The sequence below is a fragment of the Centrocercus urophasianus genome, unplaced genomic scaffold (assembly GCF_019232065.1).
Source record: "Centrocercus urophasianus isolate 14NV4802_14NV808 unplaced genomic scaffold, USGS_Curo_1.0 seq_17, whole genome shotgun sequence".
Classification (NCBI taxonomy): Eukaryota; Metazoa; Chordata; class Aves; order Galliformes; family Phasianidae; genus Centrocercus; species Centrocercus urophasianus.
Genome location: NW_024884722.1, coordinates 24,309,079 through 24,331,727, shown reverse-complemented (window position 1 = coordinate 24,331,727; position 22,649 = coordinate 24,309,079). Strand labels below are relative to the sequence as shown.

Sequence of the window (22,649 nt, the reverse complement as noted above, 5' to 3'; positions counted from 1 at the left end):
TCTCTCTGACTCTCCCCCTGCCCAGCTGTTCCTCTCGAATCCTGGGGTCAAAATACCCCACTGCCCCTTGCCTCGGTGCCGCCTTGGGGTCCGGCTGGGGGCTCGGCAGCCCACTTGTGCCGTCCCATTTGCGCACTCCGGCTGCCGGGAGGAAAGCAAGGCGCGGGCTGGTGCGAGCCCAGCCTTTGCTTTACAATCTCTTTCCTGCCGCTATAAATAACCTCAGCGAGAGCCACTTCAAAGGGAAGGGCTGGCGGCGGAGAGGTGGTTCGGAGACCGAGCGGGACCGGGGCGTCTCACAGCCCGATCCCACCCCGGCGCTTTGCATAAATAAATAAATCATGCGGAGAAGGAGAGGTGGAGAGAGCGGGCGAGCAGAGGAGGTTACTTTGGGAAGCCGCGGCTCGCTCATCCCAGCCCCGTCTTTTGGAGGGAGTGTGTCATGTTACAGAGGAGCCACGATCAGCCAGAGCGCAGCGTCGCCGGAACAGCTGAGAATTACCTCTCTCTAATGGGGACTTTCATGTGTGAGCTCCTGGCCGGTCTGCGAAGGAACTGAAACTGGCAGCTTAAAAGGAAATCAAAACCTACCAGCGACTCAAAAGACTGAAAGACAGAAAAAAAAAATTCTCATAAGATTTTTTTTCTCTCCGAATCTTTTGCTGCAGTTGGATCAATTTTTTTTCTTTTTCTTTTTCTTTTCTTTTTTTTATTTTTTCTGCGCCCCTTTTTGTATGTGTGTTTTTATTTTGCATTTTTTAGACACCCCCATCCACTTTTGTCATTCTTGCTGTTAACTGTCATTTGCTGGCACCGGGATCTCCTTGGACATTTGTTTTCTATGCCTTCTGGATTGTGCTTCTTGAAATAGGAGGGAGGCTTTATTTATTCTATTTATTTATTTATTGTTTCTCAGGACAGGGAGGGAATGTTGGAGGAGAAGAGCTGGAAAGGTGTTGGCGAAACAGCTTTTGAAAGGGGGTGCGTGGCTACCCCCAGGGCCGGCGACGGGGAGAGATGCTGCCGCCTCCCGCTGCTGCTGGGCTCGGGGCTGCCCGGCATCTCCCTGCTCTCTCTGGTGCTCAGCCTCCTGCTGTACTTTCGGACCTCTGATCTGCAATCCCGGGTGTCCCACTTGGAAGCGGACAGATCCACGCAGCTCCCTGCCTGGCTCTCAGCAGACCAAATGGAGACGGCTATTTTGGGAAGAGTTGACCAACTGCTTGATGAGGTTGGTGTCCTTTCATTTTGTGTGGACGGTATGCCTTACTATACGATTTAGTGTGTGTGCACACATATATTTGCATTGCGTGTTTCTCCCCACTTTAGAAACGTATTTCTGTGGGAGTGATGCTGCTAGGCTGAATTTCCCGTGCTTTCAGGTCCCTCCCACCTCTCAAACCTGCCTGCTGTTTACTTCCCTCAGCCCTAGCCCATGCTGTGTCTGAGCCCTAGCTCTTTGCAAAAGAGGAAACCTCATTCCCATTCCCTGCAGGGGGGAAGAGCCTCCTGCACTCTCTGTTTGGTGACTGGTGGCATTGCCTGCTTAAACAGCTGAGGCTGGAGATTAAATTTGTGAATTCAGTGTAGGTTTGAGACCTGGGAGAGGGACAGGCAAGGTACACTATAGCTGGTGTGACCATGGGAGGAGGGAAAGCCCAAGCTGTGCTGTAGCAGCAGGTAGCTGCTAAAAGGCCAAAGTCGTGACAGGCTGGCTTCTCTGTTGTGCTAGCCCTGACCCTTTCTGCTGTGTTTGGCTTGGGAAATGAGATGTGCTGGTGCTGCCAAGACAATTTCTGGTACTGCTGGGGCATCACTGCAAAGCATATGGCCATGCTACACCCGCTTGGGTCTCATCCAAACCCCACTAGAGCCAACAGGCTATTCCTCTAAGGATGAGGGCAGGAGAGCTGCTGCTGAAGAAGCCTGAGCTTGAGCCAGTAAAGAGAGTGGAAAAGCACGGACTTCCACCATTGATCTGGTAAAGCCTTTCCTTTCACTGAGCTGATGCTAGTGGGGTTTGTATGGGGGTCTTTGCCCCTGGAGGGAGCTCCCTGCAGGAGCCCTTGCTTCATCAGGATGTTGAAGTCATTTTGATACATCAGAGGCTACACAAGCAACATCCCAGAGTGGGGAACTGTGAGGAGAGTAAGCGCAAGTGCCACTGGTCAGACTTGTACTGCACGGCTGCACCCTTGTGCAGGGGTTGCATTCCCACCAGCGGGCAGAGGATGATGTGTAGCGTCCTCCTCATCACTGATTGCGTGAGTCTCAGGGGAAGCCAGGGTTTATCCTGGGTGATTTGAGACGTGCTGCAGGACCCCTCCTGGGAGCAGTGCCGGGGGGCTGGATGGACAGAGCGTCCTCATGCCTGTGGCACCTTTCTGCCTTTTTATAGCACAGCTTAGCAAGGAAATGGGGCTATCGCACTGCCCACATGCCCAGCAGCACCACTGCTTTCTGAGCAGCCCTGTGGTGGTCCCAGTCCCACAGCCAGTGCATGGAGCAGCTACAGGACAGGGGCTTCTGCTTCCACGACTGATATTGCTGAGACTGCCAGCTGTCTGCTTGGCCAAAGCATCAAAAGCAGCTTGGAGAAAGGCACCAGAGCCCAAGCAGGAGATGCCTGGCTCGGGTCTTGAGTTTTTAACATTCAGGGAGAGCTGCTGCCTGCAGGAGTAGCAGGAGGGCTGTGCACCCTACTCCAGGACTTTCTTTGCCCTCTCTGCCTGCTTTGGCTCAGCTCCTGAAGCAGGCGTTTCGGAGGTGGTGGCATGGAACAAGCAGCTCAAGGTGTAGGGTGGAGATCTGCTGTGATGGTGGGCTGGCACACACAACCCCGCCATTCTTTTTGTTATGTCTAAAGTGAGGTTAAGTTTTATGGTCTCCCAGAATGGATGGTGAGGGACAAGAAGGAGAGAGAAAAACAGAAAAGGAGGAAGGGAATAGGGAAAGATGAGAGAAGAAAGACTGGGAAAATAAGAGACAGTGGTGAGTTGGGCTGGGGAAATAGTGGCTGTGGCCAGAATGGCTGTGGTGGGTGTGAATATGAGATATTCATTCCTCCTCCTGCCTTGCTGCTTCACTGCCACAGTTTCCTCCTGTTTTGACCTTAATGGGTTTCACAGCTTCCAACTCCGCATTATCCATCACACACACAAAAAGAAAAAAAAAAAAAAGGTAGCAAGGCTTTAAAGAAGCCTCAGCTTTGCAAGGAGCTCACCATGATGGGTGGGGAAGTGGGAGGTGATGGACATAGGAGGGCACTGAAGCAAGGCTGAGGTCAGCCCTTGAAATTTTGTGAGTTTAGGGGGTGCTGCTGGTGAGCACAGCAGGAAAGGACAAGGTGCTGAGAGCCAGTGGCTCTTGCCCAGGGCATGCTCCATTTTTTGCTATGGGTGAGTTAAATCTCTGTTGCTCCTCTTCATTGCTATCCATTCCCTATCTTGTCTGCCCATGAGCTGACGGAATGTAAGAAGCAAAGCTTCTGAAGCCTGGTAGAGGAACTCTAAGTTTGTGCTTAAACTCATATTGCTGTGAGCTAGAGCACATGGTGCCCTCCAGAGTGTGACGTGTTCACATCTGGGTGTCCCCAGGGTGTGCAGGCAGCCTTGGGGACACCATAAGGATTGCACCAAGAAGTGCAAAATGCCAGAGATGTGGCAGGTGCCTGCTGGACAAACAGAAATAAAGCAGAACTGACAGGGAGAGGAGATGGGTTGGTTTGTATAAAGCATTAAGTTTAAGCCAACTGGTGGGAATGTTCCATCTCAGATCAGCAGGACAAGCAGAGAGAGATTCTTTCTGTGAGGCAGCCTGGCCAGCACTGCTTTGCTTGCTACAGTAAAAAGCTCTTCCTGGTTTCAGCAAACACCAGAGGGGAGTTTTCTGCAAAGGCACAAATTGACTGTTTTCCCCCGAAAATGTCTGCATGGAGTGGGCCAGAACGGGTAGTTCAGAGAGAACTTTGGCTCTGTGTAGGAATTCCCTCTGCATTTATAAGGCAACAGAAAATCATATAAAGATCACAAATAAACTCATTATTGGCATTAGTAGTAGAAAGAAAACTTTCCAAAGAAGAAAACAAGGTCCTTTCCCATGCTGGGTAACATTTGGTACTGTTTTGCTTGCCAAAAGCTTGGCAGGGTGGAGAGCAGGATGGGTTTAATGCTGCTGGCAGGGGAAAAAGAGCAGGAGTTGTGTGTGAGTAAAACAAAAGCAGGTAGCCTCTAATGCCTGGGGGAAGATCAGATGCCCTTCTGTTCCCTGATGGGTGCCCTTGGCTTCTCTGGTTTGGATCAAAGGTATTTGTCACCTGTCCAGTGATGCTGAGTGGCTGTGCCATGAACAGGAAGGGGGCTTTGGTCATCGCTGCTGTCCCAGTAGTCTGATTTCCCTGGGACACTCTCCTTACTTAAGCAAGCAAAGGAGGAACACCTGAAAACTCACTTTCCCACCTCACTTGAAGCTTTCTTTCTTTTTTTTCTTTCCTTTTTTTTTTTTTTTTTTATCATTTGTGTAAATATCTTCAGAACTACAGTGAAAAATGTATTCCCAAGTGTCAGAAGGTTTTCCTCTAAGCCTTACTTCTAGGAGTGGAAAACATTAAGATAAAATCATGAGAGTTCTTCTGTTTTTCCTTCTGATTCTTCTGCTACCTAAATCCCCCTTTCTTTCATCTCGCTGCTTGCTTTTGCTTCTGACACATAGTCCTGAGTTTCTAGGGACTGGACCTTTAAGAAAAAACAGCAAAATTGGAAATAAAACAATGAGAGTTAACAGAACCACCAGCCCTTGAAATCCTCCTGATGGTTGTAATAGATTATCTATTTAAGACATGTTTCTTTTAGCTGCTGGAGATAGTGGTGGGAAATGATTTCACCTCCCCGGGTGACTGCAAACAACTGCATCTGCTAAAGAGCTATTAATCTGCCCCCTTTGAAGAAGTGCCCTCTCTTTCACCTAATCTCAAGTGCCCATCCAAAATAGACAGTTGCAAGCCTTAGGAGGCCCCTTGTAGGAGCTGGTCAGCCCTGCCGCTGGCACGGGCTTCTTCAGCCACTTTCGTATGTGTAGGGGGAAGATAAGTCACTGGAAAGTATGACAGGCGAGAGCAAGCATGCCATATGGGCAGGCTGATGGTCTGAGAAGTTAGCATTTCTGTCTAGGCAAGAGGTTGCCACTGTCTGTTCTGATGCTTAGTGCTCCAGATATCACCCAGGTGAAAAGCCAACCACAGGTCTTGGGAGATCACAAAAAGTTAAGATTTCCAGAGACCGAATCATTTCATTTTTGCTTACAGAAGTCAGCCTTTGCCCTAAAATGACTGCTTTCTGTTGTGCTGGAAAAGCCACTTTTAGAGGAAAGCCTTTTCTTTTTTTTTGCTGTTTTGCTGCAAATCTAGCTTCTCATGCTGGACCAGGCAGGATTTTGCACAGTGGTAATGAGGGAAGCAGAAAACGTTGGGAATTTGTTTTGCTTTGTCATCTCAGTCCAAATTTGACCTGAGGTCTTTTTCTATTGCTGTCAGTGTTTGTTCAGTAGACTCTGCAGGAAATCCAGGCGTTCCAAAATTCCTGCTAGGTTTGACTCCTGCTAAAGAGGAGCAATCCCACAGCAGCACTGCCCTTTGCACAGGGCCTGTGGAGCTCCTGGACTCTGGGGAGGCACCTACATGGCCAGGGATGGGGAAAATGCCCAGCGCTGATGATTGCCTAGTGGACACTTTGTACCAGTGCTTGCCCTGCAGAGTAGCACTCCTGTCTTCCCACCTGCAGGGCCTGTTTTCCATGGGGAGGCTACTTCAGCAGACCTGGCTGCTACCAGTCCCCCAACCCTGCAGATAAAGTTGTGGGGAAATGCTGTCACTCTTGTTCCTCTCCTGGTCATGCTTGCGTTCCTACTGGATCGTCACTTCCCCTGATAAGTCTGGTCATGCTGTTCTTCTCCTTGTGTGTGAGCAGAGATGCAGCCAAGGCTTCTTATAGCAAATCCTAACTCTGCCCAACTGTGGACTATTCCTTCCTGGTCCTTAGGGACCTCTGTGTTGTGTGTTTCCTTGCAGGGTCCTGCTGTAGGCAGTGTCAGACCCTTGCTGATTAGGAACTGACTTCCTGCCCCATCCATGTGAACCACCAACTCTTCCTGTATGATCATGAAAGCTGTGTGAAGCCTGATTCCCAAATACATGAACCTCACCCAGATGTGGCAGTCTCATGTTGAGACATTTTAGTTGGCATGTGTGTAGATGGAAATGAGAATGCTTGAGTCTGCATACCATTGACTATCCAAATAAAGGCTCTGCTGTCCTATTTGTGCTCATTCTTGACCATTAGCAAAACGTGTTCAAAGCAGACAGTGCTGTGGAACAGAGCTGTGCCGTTTGGGGTGGCAGCTAGATGGGAAGATGCCCAAATGCAAAGATTCAAGTATCTCTGCTTTTACACTGAGACAGCAGACACAGATTAAATGCTATGTGGGAACTGGCAGCTCTTCTCATGTGAAACCCTCTCCCCTCCCTGATATCAAATCAAGTCACTATCAAAACATTTCAGCATACAGTGAACAAAGATGCTCTGGAAATATTCAGTCTCTGGTCAGTTCTAACAGCTCATTTTGATTTAGACTTGCAATAAGGAAGCCAGTCTTTTCAAAGTGAAAAATAGAAGCATTCCAGCCAGTTCTACTGCTCTCTGACCTAGGAAGAAATGTGCCTTTTTTTCCTTCCTAAAATAAAACTGATAAAACTCCAAACTGATGCTTACTTGCAGGACACTTCTCATTAACTTGTGATAATCAGATCAATTGTATATGGTCCTGGGCATGGTCTTCTTTTAGCCTTGCATAGGACTGTTTCTTTCTCAATATCAGCCCTGGCTATGAAGCTACTAGATTGGACTATAAGAGGCAGGTTGCACAGTTGGGCTTGAGGGTTACCTGGTAAGAGGGAAGATCTCTTTAGCACAACACCCTTGCAGCTCAGTATTCTCAAAGCAGCTGAAATCATTAACCAAGTGTGATTCACAGGCATTAATAAATAACTTATTCAGATTGATTTGCATTTTCTTCACTAAATTGCAGTTATTTTAATTATGTCTACAAGAGGTAGTGGGGATGTTGACCCCAAAGTGCATTTTGCGCTGGATATGGAACAGTTTTATTGACATTTCCATTGAGCGAGGAGGCCATGGCCTTGAGTGGACCTACACATCAGTTCTATTAAGAAATACTAACTCATTGGAAACGAGCATTTTGACATGATTCCACCTTGTGAAGGCTCTCAGTAGGTTTTGTTTTGTTCTGCGCTGTGGTAACATTAAACTTCAAAGCCTTGATGGTTTAATGAAATGCCGTTGCTGTTTTCAGGCCACTTTCAGCTGTAATTTTTGATGCAACCTTTCTGCCTGTCCAGGTATATCTGTGGGTATATGAAGTCTACCATGGAGGGAAGAGTACATTCTTCACATCTCTATTTTTCTGTCTTCCAAGTGGGTCTTCTGAGAAATGCAGCTTTCTCATGAGGATGTGATCCCCACTAATGGCTCTTGACTTTTAACGCCTGTCAGAAGGACCACATTTGGAGGCCATTATGAAACTCCGTCAGTCTGCTTCTAATCAAACCCTAGTTAAAGACTGTGAACTCTAATGCCTCTTTTAATTCCCAAGCTGGTCTGCTCTCTCTCTCCCATCTCTGCTTGGATATTGTCTCCCAGTCCCACTTTTCCAAGAATTTGAGGCTTTGGGTTTCAGCTGTGCTAGTGACTCCTTTTACTCTTTTCCCTTCCTTAACAGAAATTGAAGTTTCACTTGCCGAGACATCGAGAAGTTCGAGAGACTCACCAGCGATGCAACTGCCCAGCAGGTAGGGGTCTGCAACTGCGTGCACCTCGGAAGGGTGTTTTTTGTTTGCTTCTCATTGAAGGCTTGTATAGTGCTGCATTGTATATGAATGTGAAGCTATGCATGCTTGGGCTATAGGAAATGAACGTGGACAAGCACGTAATGAGTACGTACGTAAATGCTAATTATGCATATGACAGAAACAGCAGGAAAACCTACACATATCCAGAAAGTCATCTGGCTAGTCAATGAAGAGAGAAAGATGCATCCAGGGGGCAAATGATCCCATTAGCTTTAGATATCAACATTGAGGAGGGCAGAATGACTCCTAGGAGTTGTCTTTTTGGGTAATTTGAGAAGAGTTTGAGGCACAGAGGCTAGATCCAGTGCCAAAGCTGAATAACTAAATTTTGGTGAGACAAAATTGCTCTGAGCATGGAGATTTGAATTCCTTGGTGTTATACAACTATCTGAGGCATCTTGCAGAATAATAGCCTTCTCTTACAAGCACCCGTATATTAGGGTGGTTGAATGAAGTGGTCACTGAAGGTCCTACTCATAACATACAGAAATCTTATGGGATTGCTTAATTACATTATGTTTTTAATCATGCTAATATCAAAAGGCTCTTTGAGACTCTTCTTCTGAAGTGGTTTCAATACAATAAGTGACAAATTGCTATGGAAAAAACATTTGTGAATGGCATTTCATTCCATTAATATGAATCATACAGCCTTCCTCATTGTCTTTTGGTACATTTCACTGTGTAGAAGAAATGGATGTGCCAGCATTCTTCTAAACTTGTTGAAGTTTTGGAAGAGCTTGAATGTGTATAACCAAACTGAGTAGCTGAACTTCATCTCAAAAAGAAGGGCAGGGAAAGTTGTGCTTGAATAAGTATCTAAGACTTGCATTTGCATATTCTGTGGTTTCTTTCTTGGTTGCCTTGGTATTTTACAGTGTTTGGTAATGTAAATGTCAAAGTGTATTTTAGTATGATCAGCAATGGGACACTTGTAGAAGAATTGATAAAGGGGCCTGTCTTCAGTCAAAGAAGCGATGAAAGTCCGTCTTTACTATAACCAGTATTTGCTCATACTCAGCGCATTTAGGTCTTTGTACAAGCGTAGGAAGTATATTCTCTTTTCAAATTAAAATGGATTTGTAAGGTAGCTTGCAAAAGCAAGATGTAAAGCTCTACAGGTTTGTGATGTAAGAGAACTAAAATCTAGGGGTCAGATCTGCGTAACAGTGGAAAATGTCCCTTAAACAACAGGAACCGTTGCGGCTCAGATTTAAAAGACCATACAAATGAAATGCCTTCTCAATTTCTGCAAAATTAGATCAATTCTCAATTTCTGCAAAATTAGATCAAAACTGTGTTCAACTGTTTTTTAAGTTTCACCTTTTTACTTCAATGGAAACACAAACTGTATCTCTACTCCATTTCCAAGTTCCTGCCTAGACTTGACTTAGAAATGCCATAAAACCACAGGAATGAATATTCTCCTGGTGTTTCTGAGCCAGCTTGGAGAAGGAGTTGTAGGACTTAAGTGCAAAACAGGACGAAACAGAGATTCCCTGATCTTTGAGGCCATCTGAGTGTGACTCTCCTGCAATAAGTGTGTGTGGTAAGATTTACAACCTGGGCATTTGAGCATCAAGGTCATAATACCTGGTTACAGATACTCACATTCCTTTTGTGAAACCCTGGCAGCAGTTGATGCTGAATTTCTTGTAGCAAACTCAAGGTACCTGCTCACTTTGTGGAGCTCACTGTATTTCTGAAAGACAGCTATGATTTGGAAGGACAGTGAATGTCTTAAAGGGTCAGGCTTCCTGGCTACCTGTGAAAGTTTCATGTCTTCATCAAATACTCTGTGGCCACATAATCTATTTCTAAGAATCCATATCCTACACCAAATTTTCCCTTGGTCCAAATGTGAAGTTGTGGCAGGTGAAGTCTTAGTTGGCTGTGAGCAGTGCAGAAAAGGTACCTTTGGCCAGCCATTGTCTCATCTCAGATATTTTACTGTGGCATGTTTCCCTTCAGTCTCTGGGCCAAGACCTTGGGAATTTTCTTCCCCAGTGCATTTTTTTTTTGTGTGTCCAAATGCCCTGAGGACCAGACCGTGTGATCCTTCTGAGACACTCAGAAGCATTTAAGATGTTGCAAGACTTAGCACATGCGTATTCCTTCTCATTGGCCTACTCCACCACCTATAAACAAGCACACATCATGTTCCTCACCAGAAATAAATGTTTATCAGAAGTGACATTTCAGTACATCCCTAATTCTGAGTAAGGTCTCTGTGTGGCAAAGAAGGGGAAAAGGAAGACAAGTTCATCTGCTGAGCTGTTCGGTACGGATGTGGAGGTCCTGGGCAGGGTCACCCGTTGCCATAGGAGGGCTTCAGGACATGAGAGTCTGAGAATGTAAGTTGTTTGGGAAAACTGGGAACAGGGGAGCAAGAAGGCTGTGAAGTGTGTGACTGTGCCGTGGCTATCTGAGTGCACACGATAAGGACTGTAAGAATAACACGGTCAGGAAAACAGCACAGCTGTATTTATAGCAAACGATAAGGAATTATATGTTTCCTTCAGCTGGGAAGCTGGTACTTCAAATCACTTGGGCTGGGACTGGGCGTTACTACCTGTGAATGAGATGTTGCTCTGTGGCGTTGTTTTTTTCAAGTTCAGAGGTCACAGTGGGATTCTCCACCACTCTGGTAAGCTTCATGTGAGTTAGGATAAGGCTCTGAAGCCTCACTGGCAGCAATAACTGTACTGAATTGCTCATTAGCTCCACACTTTGCCTGGCAGCAAGGCAACATGTAGGTGGGGATTTCAGCACAGGGCGATACTTGTGGGATTTCGGTGGGACCTGGGTCTGATTTCTTGGATAGAGCCTTCCCTTGTAGCTTTTGTTTATGTGAGGGAAGTGTTTCTTTTCCACACGAGGTCTGGGCATAGCTGAGAGCTCAGGACAGCTACCTGAGTTTTAGAGGAGCCTCTTGTGACCTCCCTTGATTTCTGCCGCAGAATAACACAGTAATGAAATGCTGTAAGGGAAAAGCACTGTGTTTGAGTTTGACAGAGTGAAACACTGATCCTTACCGGTCTGATCCAGACCCAGTTGCAGTACAGACGTTGTCTGCCTGGACAATCTCAAACAGCCAAAGATTACCACCAAGACCCCCTCCCACAGCCTTCCTGGCGGAGGTGGGCGCCTGTGTATTTTATATACTGTAACTCTTTTTATTAGACCTTTCCCATCTCTCTCTCTTCAGCTCCTATTTTCACAGTCCCCACACGACTGTTTTTCACTTTGCTGGCTCACTACTCCAGTCTTCAATATCCCTTAAAAAAATAAAGGGCTGGCTCCTTTCCCTCTGCCTCCGCACTGCTTGTTTTGGTCCGGTTTCTCCTTAGGCAGGTTGGGAGTCTGCAGTGCTGGAGGCGGTCAGCTGCACAGGCAGGGAAACAGCTCGGAGGGATGACCAACGGCTTTTCCATCCCTCCCAGGGCCCAGGAGGGAGGTGGGCTTGGGGAGATGGTGGCTCTTGCCCTTCAGCTCCTGGGAATGAGCTGGGTGGTCAGCAGGAGGTCATTCAGCCCCAGTGCAGCTTGCATAGAACCTCACCTGTGTACCCCATTGCCTGCCCCGGCCTCTTGGCTGTTCTTGTCAGTTCTGTTTGGCCATTCAATATTACTAGTAGTAGCCACTGCAACTCAGAATGTTGCTACGTTTACCTTGTAAGGTGGCTGGTGAGAGCAGAGGTGCAGTGGTGGCCCCAGAAGTGGCCTGGGCTGTGTAATGCGTAGCGTGCACACTTGGTCCAAGCATCCTGCTTGCCCCTGGAGGAGGTCAGCAAGAAGTGTTGCAGGGCTGAGGCGGGGCCTTGGCTCCCACCCAGGATGTGTCACCCAGTGCCGGCAAGGCCAGCTGGCAGGAGGCGGCAGGATTTCCCACGTCCTGACCCCTGCCTGGCCCGGCACGGGGAGGAAACATTGGGAAGGGCATGACCAGGTCTGGCGGATGTGGATGGTAGGGATGGAGAATGATCCTGGGCAGTGTGGGCTGAGCAGCATCGCAGCACCCAAGCAGGATTTTGGAGCCCTGGTGTGGAGTGGAAAGGTCAATCCGTGGCTATTTAAATGCCAGGGGCTACAAGCTGAGTCGGTGGCTCTGACTCAGAGCCAAGAGAAATGTGAGGCAGGAGCGGATAATGAAACACTCAGGCTCACAGCCCCTCTGTCAGGAGGTGTGTTTGAAGTGCTATGTTTTTGTTTGACCCGTTTTTGGGATAAGTCAGCAGTTTTCCGTGTTGGCTACGCAGAGGATGTTCTGGGCTGTAAGGCAACGATTTTTCTGCTCTAAAAATGTCTAAATGCAGCTTATTAACAACCTCTAAGGAAAAAAACAAAACAAAACAAAAAAAAAAAAAAAAAAAAGAGAATGAAACTTTATGCATCTCCTCTTTCCCCGAATATACCTTCAAAGCCCTTGTGAGTGGCCTGCTGGAGAGCCGAGCTCTGCTGGGCTGCCATGGCTGAGCATCCAGCAGTGCTGTGGCTGGAGCAGCACATTGCTGCATCAGAAAGTGCTGTTAGCTGGCACAGCAACCCATGGTGCAGCACGTCTGGAAGCCAAGTTGCAGCATCATCATTGCTTAAATACTTCTGCTCATTTCTCCCTCCTTTTTAAGAATTCTCCCTGGGAATTCTATTATTCCCTGAAATTTAACTGTGTTCTCCCATCCACATTTTTCTGGCCCTCTAGAGTATACACACACTTCAGCCTCGAAGGTTGCTCATGCGCCATGGCCTGCTGGCTGTATTTTGGGTTGGGGTTTGTTTGGTTTAGGCATACTGTTGTTTCATTTGTTTTGAAGATGCAAACCACACAATGAATTCCACAGATTCTGAGAGCAGTTATGAATAGATGGGGATGAGCGACTCAGAAAAAAACAAACAAACAGTTTGTTTGGTCAACTAACTCTTTCTCAGAACACGTAGGCAGCTGTGCTCTTACTCAACTGCCTGGGGCAGATTGAGGCCTCGCCTCACCTGGAGCTTACCGCATCCACCTCTGAGGGATGGTAGCAGGGAGCAAGGATGCTCCTTGTTCTTCTAAGCATCAGCTCATCCTGCTTAGTCTACGTTTGGGATGTAAAGTGGCTTAATTCACATTTGTTTAAGTGATTTTAGTGAACCTGCTATTGTGGGCTCACGTGAGCAGTTAATACAGCTGAAAGTATTGCTCAGACTGCAAGACAACTGGTGTACAAGCTCACCCTGATGCTGCTGTCACTGAGACGAGATAGGGAGGGAAGAACCTCTGCCTTCCCTCTTTGTCCAGCAGATGCTTAGAAACAGAGTTGATGCAGTCAAAAAAGAAGGTGCTGAGGTACAATGATGGACGGAGGTGCTCTGTGAGAAGGTGGCCTGTTTGTTTGGGCCCATCTGCTTGTTTGTGTAATTCCCTACTGCCATGTTTGGGCCTGTCTCCTGGGAACCCTGGGCTCCTCTCTTGACCCTCTACTACTGGAGGACTGCACTTGTAAGAGGAAACTGTCCCACTGTGATCTTTAGTTACTGCTGCCACAGACATTCAAATAATGGGCCTGGTGGGGATTGGCACCCTTTATTCAGACCAGGACCCAGCAGGTTGCCTGCAGGGCACCCAGGATTCATGTGGATGGCTGTGGCAGAGAGCTTCTGCATATTTAATGGGTTTGTGTACAGATGTTTGGTGGAAGTGTTTACACCATTGCGTGCCTGTGCTTGCAATGTATATGGTACATATGGGCATAAATCAGCTCCGTGACAAAGCAAGGCAAAGACATCCCAGATGGTTGGGGAAACCCAAGGAGCGCATTGCGCTGCTACTGTACTCGAGGGCTTTGATTCAGTGCGAGCGCTACTGGGGTGGAGGAGTTTTCCCAGGCCTGGGCTGCGTGCACATGGCCGGGCTGGTTTGCGTCAGCCACTGACGCATGTCCGGGCCTTGCGATGCGGGTCTCACGTGTGCTGCCCATCCCGACAGCTTTGTGGTGGTGGGAGGAATGAGGGTGAGCTGCACCGTCCGCCAGGCCCTATGGCAGGGCACTTACGCAAAGCGTGAGTGTCTGCCAGCCCACGAGGAGCACCGAAAATATCCAGGATGGGCCAAAGGGGATGTTGCAGGCGCCAAGCAGCTCGCTCCAAAGGGGGCTTTGCACTGGTGCCAGTGTTAGCTGCTGCTGCATGCTTAATGGTGATGGGGTGGTACAAAGCAAGCTGCTGCTGGTGGGGATGGCTCTGCTTGGTGTCCCAGGCAGGGAGCAGGGTTTTGCAGTGGGGACACGAGGAGCCCTGTTCTGTGAGGCATCAGGCGATACCCGATTCCCTGTCTGCTCTTCCGGGCATCTGCTTGTGTCTTCGCAGCTGTGGGGAGAGAGCAAGGCTGATGTGCTGGTGCCCAAAAAGGTGTCCCAGGGCGCAGATCAACAGGAAGAGCGGCGGGGTGGCTTTCCTCCCCCCAGATCAATTTTCAGCCTCTGTGCCAGGCGGTGGGGCCACAGGTACAGCTGATGGGGCCTGGGGAGAAGTTTAAGAAGGAGAGGTTGCATTATGCAGGGTTGGGAGGCCTTGGGAGGCAGAGCTGGTAGAGGCAGAAACCTCATCTGTTAAACACATACCACCCGCCCCCCCACCCGGGGAACATTCAATCCTCCCTTTGATGGACGTCCAAGAAAATACTTCTTCCACATCCTAAACTTGTTAGCACCAGTTAATCATCTTAACCTTTTCCCCCTCCAAATGCACACTCCAATGAGTTTCCCATAGCTGGCAGCCATTAAAGATGCAGAAATGCTTTTTGCACAGGCAAGTGTAGGGACATTAATTATTAAACATCCTGGTTGCCCCTCAGGTAGCAGAGCAGAAGCTCATGTGTTGTGAAGTACTGAATCCACTTCAAAGTGACTGCCCCGTGCGTTGTTTTGAAGGGAGATGCTCCTGATGCAACTCCTCTTGTCCAGGAGCTGAACCAAGCTTTGTGGTTGAGCTCCTGCCTTGGGTCAGGACCCAACTGGGGCTGTAAAAGAAAGCAAAGGGAGGAACTTCAGTTCTACGGTGCAGTTATCTCCTCTCAGCTCCTGGAAAATGACTGTAGGGTGTTGGCAGGCAGTACCATAGGTGTGATGCTTGGTCCCAGCACTTTCTGCTGCAGAATGTCTCAGATTCATTGAACCCACTTGACACAGGGATGTGCCCTCTCTGCAGGGAAAGCTCAGTGGCCCTTTGCTCTCACATTTTTCCCTGCCTCAGCCCCTGTATAACCCCTAGCTCAGAGGTCTCTCTTGCTCACATACTCGCTGATGGGCTCACCATAGCTCACACCCTGCTTTCCTGGCATGCTGCTCTGCTCTGTGCTTCTTCTTTGACGTTTGTGAGCATTGTGAAACACTAGCCCTGGAAAACATGTGTCTGCATTGGAGCAGTGCTTTGATGCATCCCATGTTTAGCGTCACAAAATGCCAACAGTGTGACAATTGGAGGGCTGAAGAGACACTCATATGAAGGGTCTGTGCTGCACGGGTGGTGCAGCTGTGACACTGTGTCATAGCTGCCTTCCCCATGGAAGCTGAAGGGTGGCCTGCTAACACCCAGGCTATCAGGTGCTACTAACTGGGCCACTTCATATAATCTGGCTATTTCTCTTTTCCCATCTGGAAACATCCTTGTTTTATGTCTTTGCAGCACTTCCCCAAACCAGCTCCCTTTTCAGGTATAGAACTGACCCCTCAGTGCATCCATCTCCTCTGCGATGCCTGTGACTCTGGTGGGGTGGTGATGTGCCCTCTTCTTGTGTGTGGGCATTCAAGAGGCAGCCCCCTTGCAAAGTCTCCTTGGACTGATTCACCCCCTGTTCCCCAAATGCGGCTGAAGGAGTTCCTGCTCTGCTCTCCCATCCTGCTCCAACTCAGCTGCTGAGGCTTACTGTCTGCTTTTTCTTCATGCAATGTCTTGGGCGAGCAGCATCGTGGCTGGACCATGCAGACGGGAGGTAATTAAATCAGCATATCCCCCAGGGAGGGAGCTGATTAACTGCACATTTTCCCCACGCCGGGGGGCTGAAGCACACATGAACAGTCTCAATCCATCGCTTGCTTCATTCCTCTCCCTTAGGATGTCTGCTTTTCTTTCTTTTTTTTTTTTCTTCTTTTTCTTTTTCTTTCTCTTTCTTTTTTTTTCCTTAAACCTTTATTTCAAAGAAAAGATGAAGATTATATCAACCAAACTGGAATTTGAACTGACAGTGCTTTGTGTGAGGGACTTGTTTATTATGATTTGGTATTGCTCTGGGCAGCACGCATGCTACGCTGGGGACCACCCAGTGATCCCGTCCACATCAGCTCCCTTCACTATATGGACGAACCAGCAGCAGGTAGAGGGTCTTGGGGGTGTGGACTGTGCTTTACTTTGGGAAAGGGTCCTTCTGAGGGCAGACCCAGCACTGGGATGTAGCCGGATCCATGTGGTTGCTCAGTGTTTGTCGTCCTCCATCATCAACTGCTGCTGTCCAAGAGATGTTGCTGGAGGCACCAGCAGCTGCGGAGAGTTTTGTGTTGGTCCCTAACAGAGCTGAAGCATACAATGGACTGGGATTTTTTTATTTTTTTATTTTTTGCCTCTTTTATTTACTTTTAAAATATTAGTTCCTTAGTAGAAGGATTTTGGCAGCAAAAGGGAAGTAATTTTGTCTCCCCTAAAGGTAGCCTACAGATCAACTCCCCCATCAGTGCAACTATGTGCAACATGAAAGAATGATTGAGCTCTTAAAAGTGCACAGCGCTTATGGGTCTGTGGCACAATCTGACGAGTTGCAGTGATGTTGTGAAGCTCTGTTTGGCATCTTGAGTGCAGTGTGATTTAACTTGCTGTTAAAAACAGAAGGAAAGGCGAAGTGGAAAGAAATATGTTTTTTGGAAAGACATTATAACTTGTTGCTCAGTTCCCTGCTGGTTTGCATGTGTATTGATTTTTACTTTTGCTTACAGATGAACACTGTGCACTTATGGCAAATTTCTATCTATCTATCTATCTATCTATCTATCTATCTATCTATCTATCTATCTGTCTGTCTGTCTATCTATCTATCTATCTATCTATCTATCCATCCATCCCCCTGAGGAAACAGTAGGGAATGGGGGCTGTTGACTGGCTCGTGACTTCCTCTTTTCCTGAATTTCAAAGGCATTCCCGGATGGGTTACCATCTTCTGCCATCACATTAACCTGATTTTTCATGGGAAGGGGTCCCGGAGTTTTTGGGAAGATGGTGGGATTCATGATTTGGGAAGATGGTGGGTTCTCAGGTCCTTTAGGAAGGGGAATTTCAGCTGTGCAACTCTTGGTTCAAGGGCTAGTGTGGGACATGTTCTGTCCTTGGACTGGTTGGTTCATTGTGCATTCAGCCATTGCCTTCATTGGCTTTCTTCCAAGTTATTTTTCCTCTTCTCCAGGGGGAAATATCTCACTTTTCCATCTTCATTGCTTTCTTTTCTTCTTGAGATTCTCAAGAAACTATCTTAAATAATAGGAACTTATATGATGAAGAAAAAAATTTTTTGGCCTCAAGATGGAGGCCCTGACAGGTATATATAGCACCTGGACAAAAAACCTATGTAGAGTTTAGCAAATTTATTCATTAAGTTAGATTTGCAAGAGTGAGAAGATGACAGAATACACATGCTTTCTCGAGTGTGGCCGAGAATGTAGCAGAGAGTTGGTTGGGGGTTGTTTTTTCTTTCTCTTTTGTTTTTTTTGGCCTTTACAGTCCTGTGGCTCTCTGTAACACAGGCTATGCAATGCCTCCAATTTGGGCACTGGAGGTTTCATGGAAGGGATCTGCATGCCAGTTCATTCTAGGCAGGAAAAATTGTGAATCCTTTTATTGCTGTTAGCCAGCATGGGTTGTCCCATCTGTGTGAGCTGCCCCAGGCAGAGCCCTGCACAAGGGTAGGAGCCAAGCTAAGCAAACCTTTCAGAGTCTGAGGTGTGCTAAGAAAGTGTTAACTAGATTTGAATGAATGAATGGGTGCCCTCCTCTTCCCGTGCAATAAAACATGCTGTGCAAACCCACTTGGGCTCAGAAACCCTGTCACATTTTTCCTTTTGAAAGGACTAGCACCAGCGCTGCTCTCCTCCACATGGTCTGTTTGGAAACAAGGCAGTACATCAGGAAAGAGCCCAAAGGAAGAATTTATGGTGTCTTTAATTAGTCAGTTTGTTCCATCCTTGAAGAAGAGGACAACAAGTGACAGGGATGTACTGCTGGCCTCTGGAGGAAGAGCACTGTGGCTAGGCTTATGTCCAACTGCTGATAGGGTAATTAGTGGTAACTGGGAGCTATCAATCAACTTGGGTGGAAAAACGTCTCGGTTAAAGGAAAGACCCTCCCAAGCATTTTTATAACTCAAAAGGGTGTGAGACAAGATCTGGAAGACGGCATTGGCAGTCCACAAGGTATTTGAGGAAGGAATCTATTATAAATAAGATAAATGGAACACAATAGTCTTTTGTTTCTTCCTGAGTAGGTGACAGAAATTGCTGTTACAAAAGTTGCAAAATATTTTGGAAGGGGGAAGGAAGAAGAAAAGAGTTAGCAGATGGAGGAGAGAGAAAAAAAAACAAGAATGAAAGAAAAATAGTAACAGTGCACTAAAATAAGCTACAAATTGCGAAAGTGACGTAGGAAGAAAATTAATGTATGAAATTTGACAAGAGAAATGCATCATTTGCATTTTAAGTGTGGGATTAGAGAATGGGCTTACATAATTATTAGCTGTAGTAAGCTCCAAATTTCTGCTGTTCCCAGACAACCGCATTACGAGAGAGATTTTCAGCAGGAAGTAAAAGTGCAGTGAATTTTGTTTTTCTCTTTACCAGCCGTGATTTACTTTGTCCAGTTCTTCCTTGTGGTTCTAATTCTGCAGCTCACTGGGGAGTAGGACTTGCACAGGGAACGACCAAGCAGGAAGTAGTGAGCATCTTGGTAGAGGAATTTCAGATCTTTTGAATAACCAGATGTGATTTTCAAACCAGCTTGGATCTCTAGAGCTTTCAGACACTATCTTCCAGGTTTCTGGTGTGGAATAGGATGTGTTGGAGGACGTGTCAGATACGGAACGGTGACTGCAAAAAGACTGTCAAACATCTACTCTGCCAAGAGTAGGATTTCATTGGGCTGGTAGCTTTTTGCATTGGATATCTTCAGACTACAAGTTGTGAGGTGCTCATGCAAATGACCAGTTCTTTGAGATGGACTTCAAAAGAAGGAGCAAGAGAAATAGTGTGGTGGGGTCTCTTGGGAAGGATTTGAGGAGAGTTAATAGAGGTATGTGCTGAAACCATCCTGGTTTAAAGGATATAGGAAGGAATCAACAAAAGAAAATCATAAACTCCTGAAGCAGCTGGGGTTCACAACGAGGAAAGTGAAGCTGGAAGGATTTGAAATAAATGAGTATGCAAGAAGAAAACTTGAAAGCATAGTATACTGTAGGACTATCAAGGACACCAAGAAAATACAGAAATTTGTGGTAAGTGAGGAGACCTGCAGTGGAGCAGGAGAGTGGACACTAGGCACAAGGACATCAAGCGAAGGCAGTGTCAGGAAGAAACTCACTTCCCCTCTGTGACGAAGAGCTCATGGATGAGGTATGTTGACACCATGTCTTCTGCCTTTGCCAAGCCTTCTGCCATTGACTTAGGCAGCAAGCCGATGAGAATGACTGGAGGTCCATGGCTGCTGCAAAGGGACTGGAAGAATTAGGTTTTGTTTAGTCTGAAGACAAGAGAAGACTAGTGGGAGCAGGAAAGCAGACTTCAAACATGTAAAAGGTGACCGCAAAGAGGAGAGAAATAAAACAAGTCTGTTCTTCAAGCCTGCTGTACATCAGAGAGATCATCGGTTGGCTTAAACAACACTGGAAATTTTGGGTAGCCTCTAAGAAAGATAATAAATAGGGCCTTATGAATCAGGGCACGAGTATTCCCTGGACTGGATCACGAGGCAAGAGTGTGGAATTTTACATCTGCAGAGGGACAGGAGCAGGTTAGAGAAATATTTGCCCAAATGGGCTAGGTAGAGACTTTTTTCCTCTGGTTGCTTTGAAGATGTTCCCTTCTTGATTTCATGTCCCTCTCATTCCCCAGGAATCTTTTCATCTCTGTTTGGTTTGCCTGAGGGAGGCAGGAGGGGGAGAGAAATGGGACAGTTGAGAGCTGTGGATTTCATCTGACAGTTTACAGGAGCCCAAGGGCACACCGGCTCTTTGGCAGAAGGTGGTGAAGCACAGCGAGCCTGCTGCCATCCGGTTTTAATTTACCATCCAGGGGCCCGTGCTGCTTCTGGAAAACCCAGAGGGGGCCTCCAGATCCCAAGAGAGAAAACCCACTGAGAGCGCTGACCCCAGGGGCCCTTCCCAATCCTGTTTTCTTCGCTTTCTGTGGTGCTAAGTGTTTCAGCATGGCAGCACAAACACGATTGTTTGCTGCTTGGAAAGAGCAAATTGACCCATGAATGTCTGCCCGAAGCAAGTATTGTTCTGCCCCATTCCAGCCATCCCACTGTGTCCTGTGGCAGTGCCAGCAGTGCTGTGCTCACCTGGGGTGCAGCCATAGCACCCTGTGGGTTATCTGCTCTTGGCCCTTTCCCTTTGTTTTCACGAGGGACTCTCCCAGATGTTTGTCAGAGTATTTCTGTTCCTGATCCCTCGCCTTTGAGCATTTTACTCTGCCTAATGGACTTGCTGCGGATGGCCCAGATTTTCCTCTTCTGGCTCTGGAGGCTCATTTGGCTTCTTTTGTGTTTTTAGGCATTTCTTAAAATATGTGGATGCTCAGAGATGCTTTTGAGTCCGTTGCTTAACTTCACTATTAGACTCCCTCTACTGTTTTTGCATTTGCTGTTAAATCATCTTAATTTATCCATGAGAAATTCATTAGTTATTTCTCCTCCTTGCTGCTTGCTTTTGACATGGTCTTCTTTCTGGCTCTCTGTTTGACGGTTCCTCCTGGGCTGGGGCTGGTGGTGATGCACGGGGATGCTCAAAGTGCCTGAGCAGTGACTTCTATCCTCAACAGCTGCTGATATCAACTGCCGAGCTTCGGTGATGTCATGGGTTTGATTTCAGAGGCAAGCATGAGTGACTGGCATAACCTGGTGCCGCAGCTTAGCGTTGGTCACATTTTTTGGCAGTGAAATCCTGCTAGCCTTTTTGCTGTCCAACATTACTGTGGTTCTTTGAAGAATCTCTTGCCTTGCTGCATGGAGCTGTTCTGGGGACAGGGCCTGGCCTTTGGCAGAGGTTGGTGCTCTTTGGAGGGAGTTTTACACATAGCTGACATTACCTGAAACAACTTTTCTGGGGGCCATGCATCAGGGAAATCACTGCTGATAAAAAGTTTTCTGTTTTGAAGCTTTCAGTTGGCTTTAATTTAACTTAGAACTAAGATTATTGATTATGGCAAGTATTTCCATTGTTACCAGGCAGGCACGTGCTATTTTTGCCTTTTCATTTGCAGCTCTCTGAGTTAATGCTCCCTCCACCTTCTCTTGAATCATTTGTCCCTTGATGGAGGTAGGAAAATATCTCCAGAAGACTATGAGAACTTCTCCAGTCTTCAAAACTGCGTTATGGCCAGTCTTCAAAACAGGCAAAATCTACCATCCATGCTCCATGCACCCAGCGGGGCTCTGCCTGCTCCGAAATAGGGCTGTGCTGCTAAAAGTGGCTTCTTGCCCCAAGTAGGGTTGTGCTAGTGCTGCTGACATTTTAATCTGCATTTCATAACTAATTGCCTGGCTATAACTATCTTGTCATCAATGAACAGTCAGGAAGTAACTGTATCTCTTTAACTCGCTATGGCTTCCTTCTGGCTCTGGAAATGGCTGGATTTCCTTGCAGGGATGGATTACATGTTTACATTTCTCCTCCTGCTGCTGTGTGTAGTGAGGATGATCCAAGGAAGCAATGACAACATCTTTGTGCGTTTTCCCTACCCTCCTTATATTGTTTGTGCCATGGAGTATAAAGAAATTCCTCATATGTGGAGAATATTCCTCATGTTTGGAGCAAGCTGGAAGACGCCTACATTGTAGACTGACTGCAAGAAGCCAGGGGAACAAAAATTTAGCATCAGCATTTAAGAGTGTTTTAAGAAAGGCCACTTTTCCAGATGTTGGGAAATGCCCTTAAATGGATGGAATAGTTTCAGTCTGGAGAGAACTGCTAGGAGATATCTCTGCCATCAGCAGAAAGGTCTCACACCATGCTGACCCACTCTAATGCTGTCTGGCTTTTAAGATGCAATGTACAGAGACATGGGACTTTCCAGATTAGGATAAATATGACCCACTTACAAAACTAAGCATCCCCTACTCTGGGCCCAAAGAGGCTGCACTTTGGAGAGTGACTTTTTATCTCTTTGTGTGGCTGAGGGAAAAGGAGTCACTGCAGTTTTGTTTTAGATAGAGTCACTGAACAGGTCACGAGGAAGGACAAGAGAATGGAGGGCTCTGTGACACAGCCTTGCAGCTCACTGCAAGCATGACTTCTCTGTATGTGCAATATGGTGGGCTGCAGACCATGGCTGCTCTTTCACTTGCTGAGCCTACAGGAAAGGCAAACTTCTATAAGGAGAGTTTTTATCTGCCTAAAAACCAGCACTGTAGAGAAGTGATGATGCATATGGTGCTAATTTCCAGAGGCCATATGTTTGGAGGGACCCAGGTACCCCCACAAGAACTTTTGTTATTCC

At 47.0% G+C, this 22,649-nt stretch overlaps 1 protein-coding gene across 16 annotated transcripts in view; it reads left to right on the top strand.

Annotated features, from left to right (window-relative positions):
• The first annotated feature begins 253 nt into the window (after positions 1 to 253).
• The window catches only part of COL13A1 (collagen type XIII alpha 1 chain), an 84,018-nt gene continuing 61,622 nt past the window's right edge, over positions 254 to 22,649 (top strand). For 7 of the 16 annotated variants that reach the window (XM_042817741.1, XM_042817735.1, XM_042817729.1 and 4 more), the window contains exons 1-2: positions 256 to 1,231; positions 7,792 to 7,861. In XM_042817741.1, coding sequence (XP_042673675.1) covers positions 929 to 1,231; positions 7,792 to 7,861 — 373 coding nt within the window. In that variant the 5' untranslated portion in view covers positions 256 to 928. Of the gene's footprint in view, positions 1,232 to 7,791; positions 7,862 to 22,649 lie in introns of all 16 variants that reach the window. The other 9 variants (XM_042817743.1, XM_042817742.1, XM_042817740.1 and 6 more) reach the window with 3 other exon arrangements.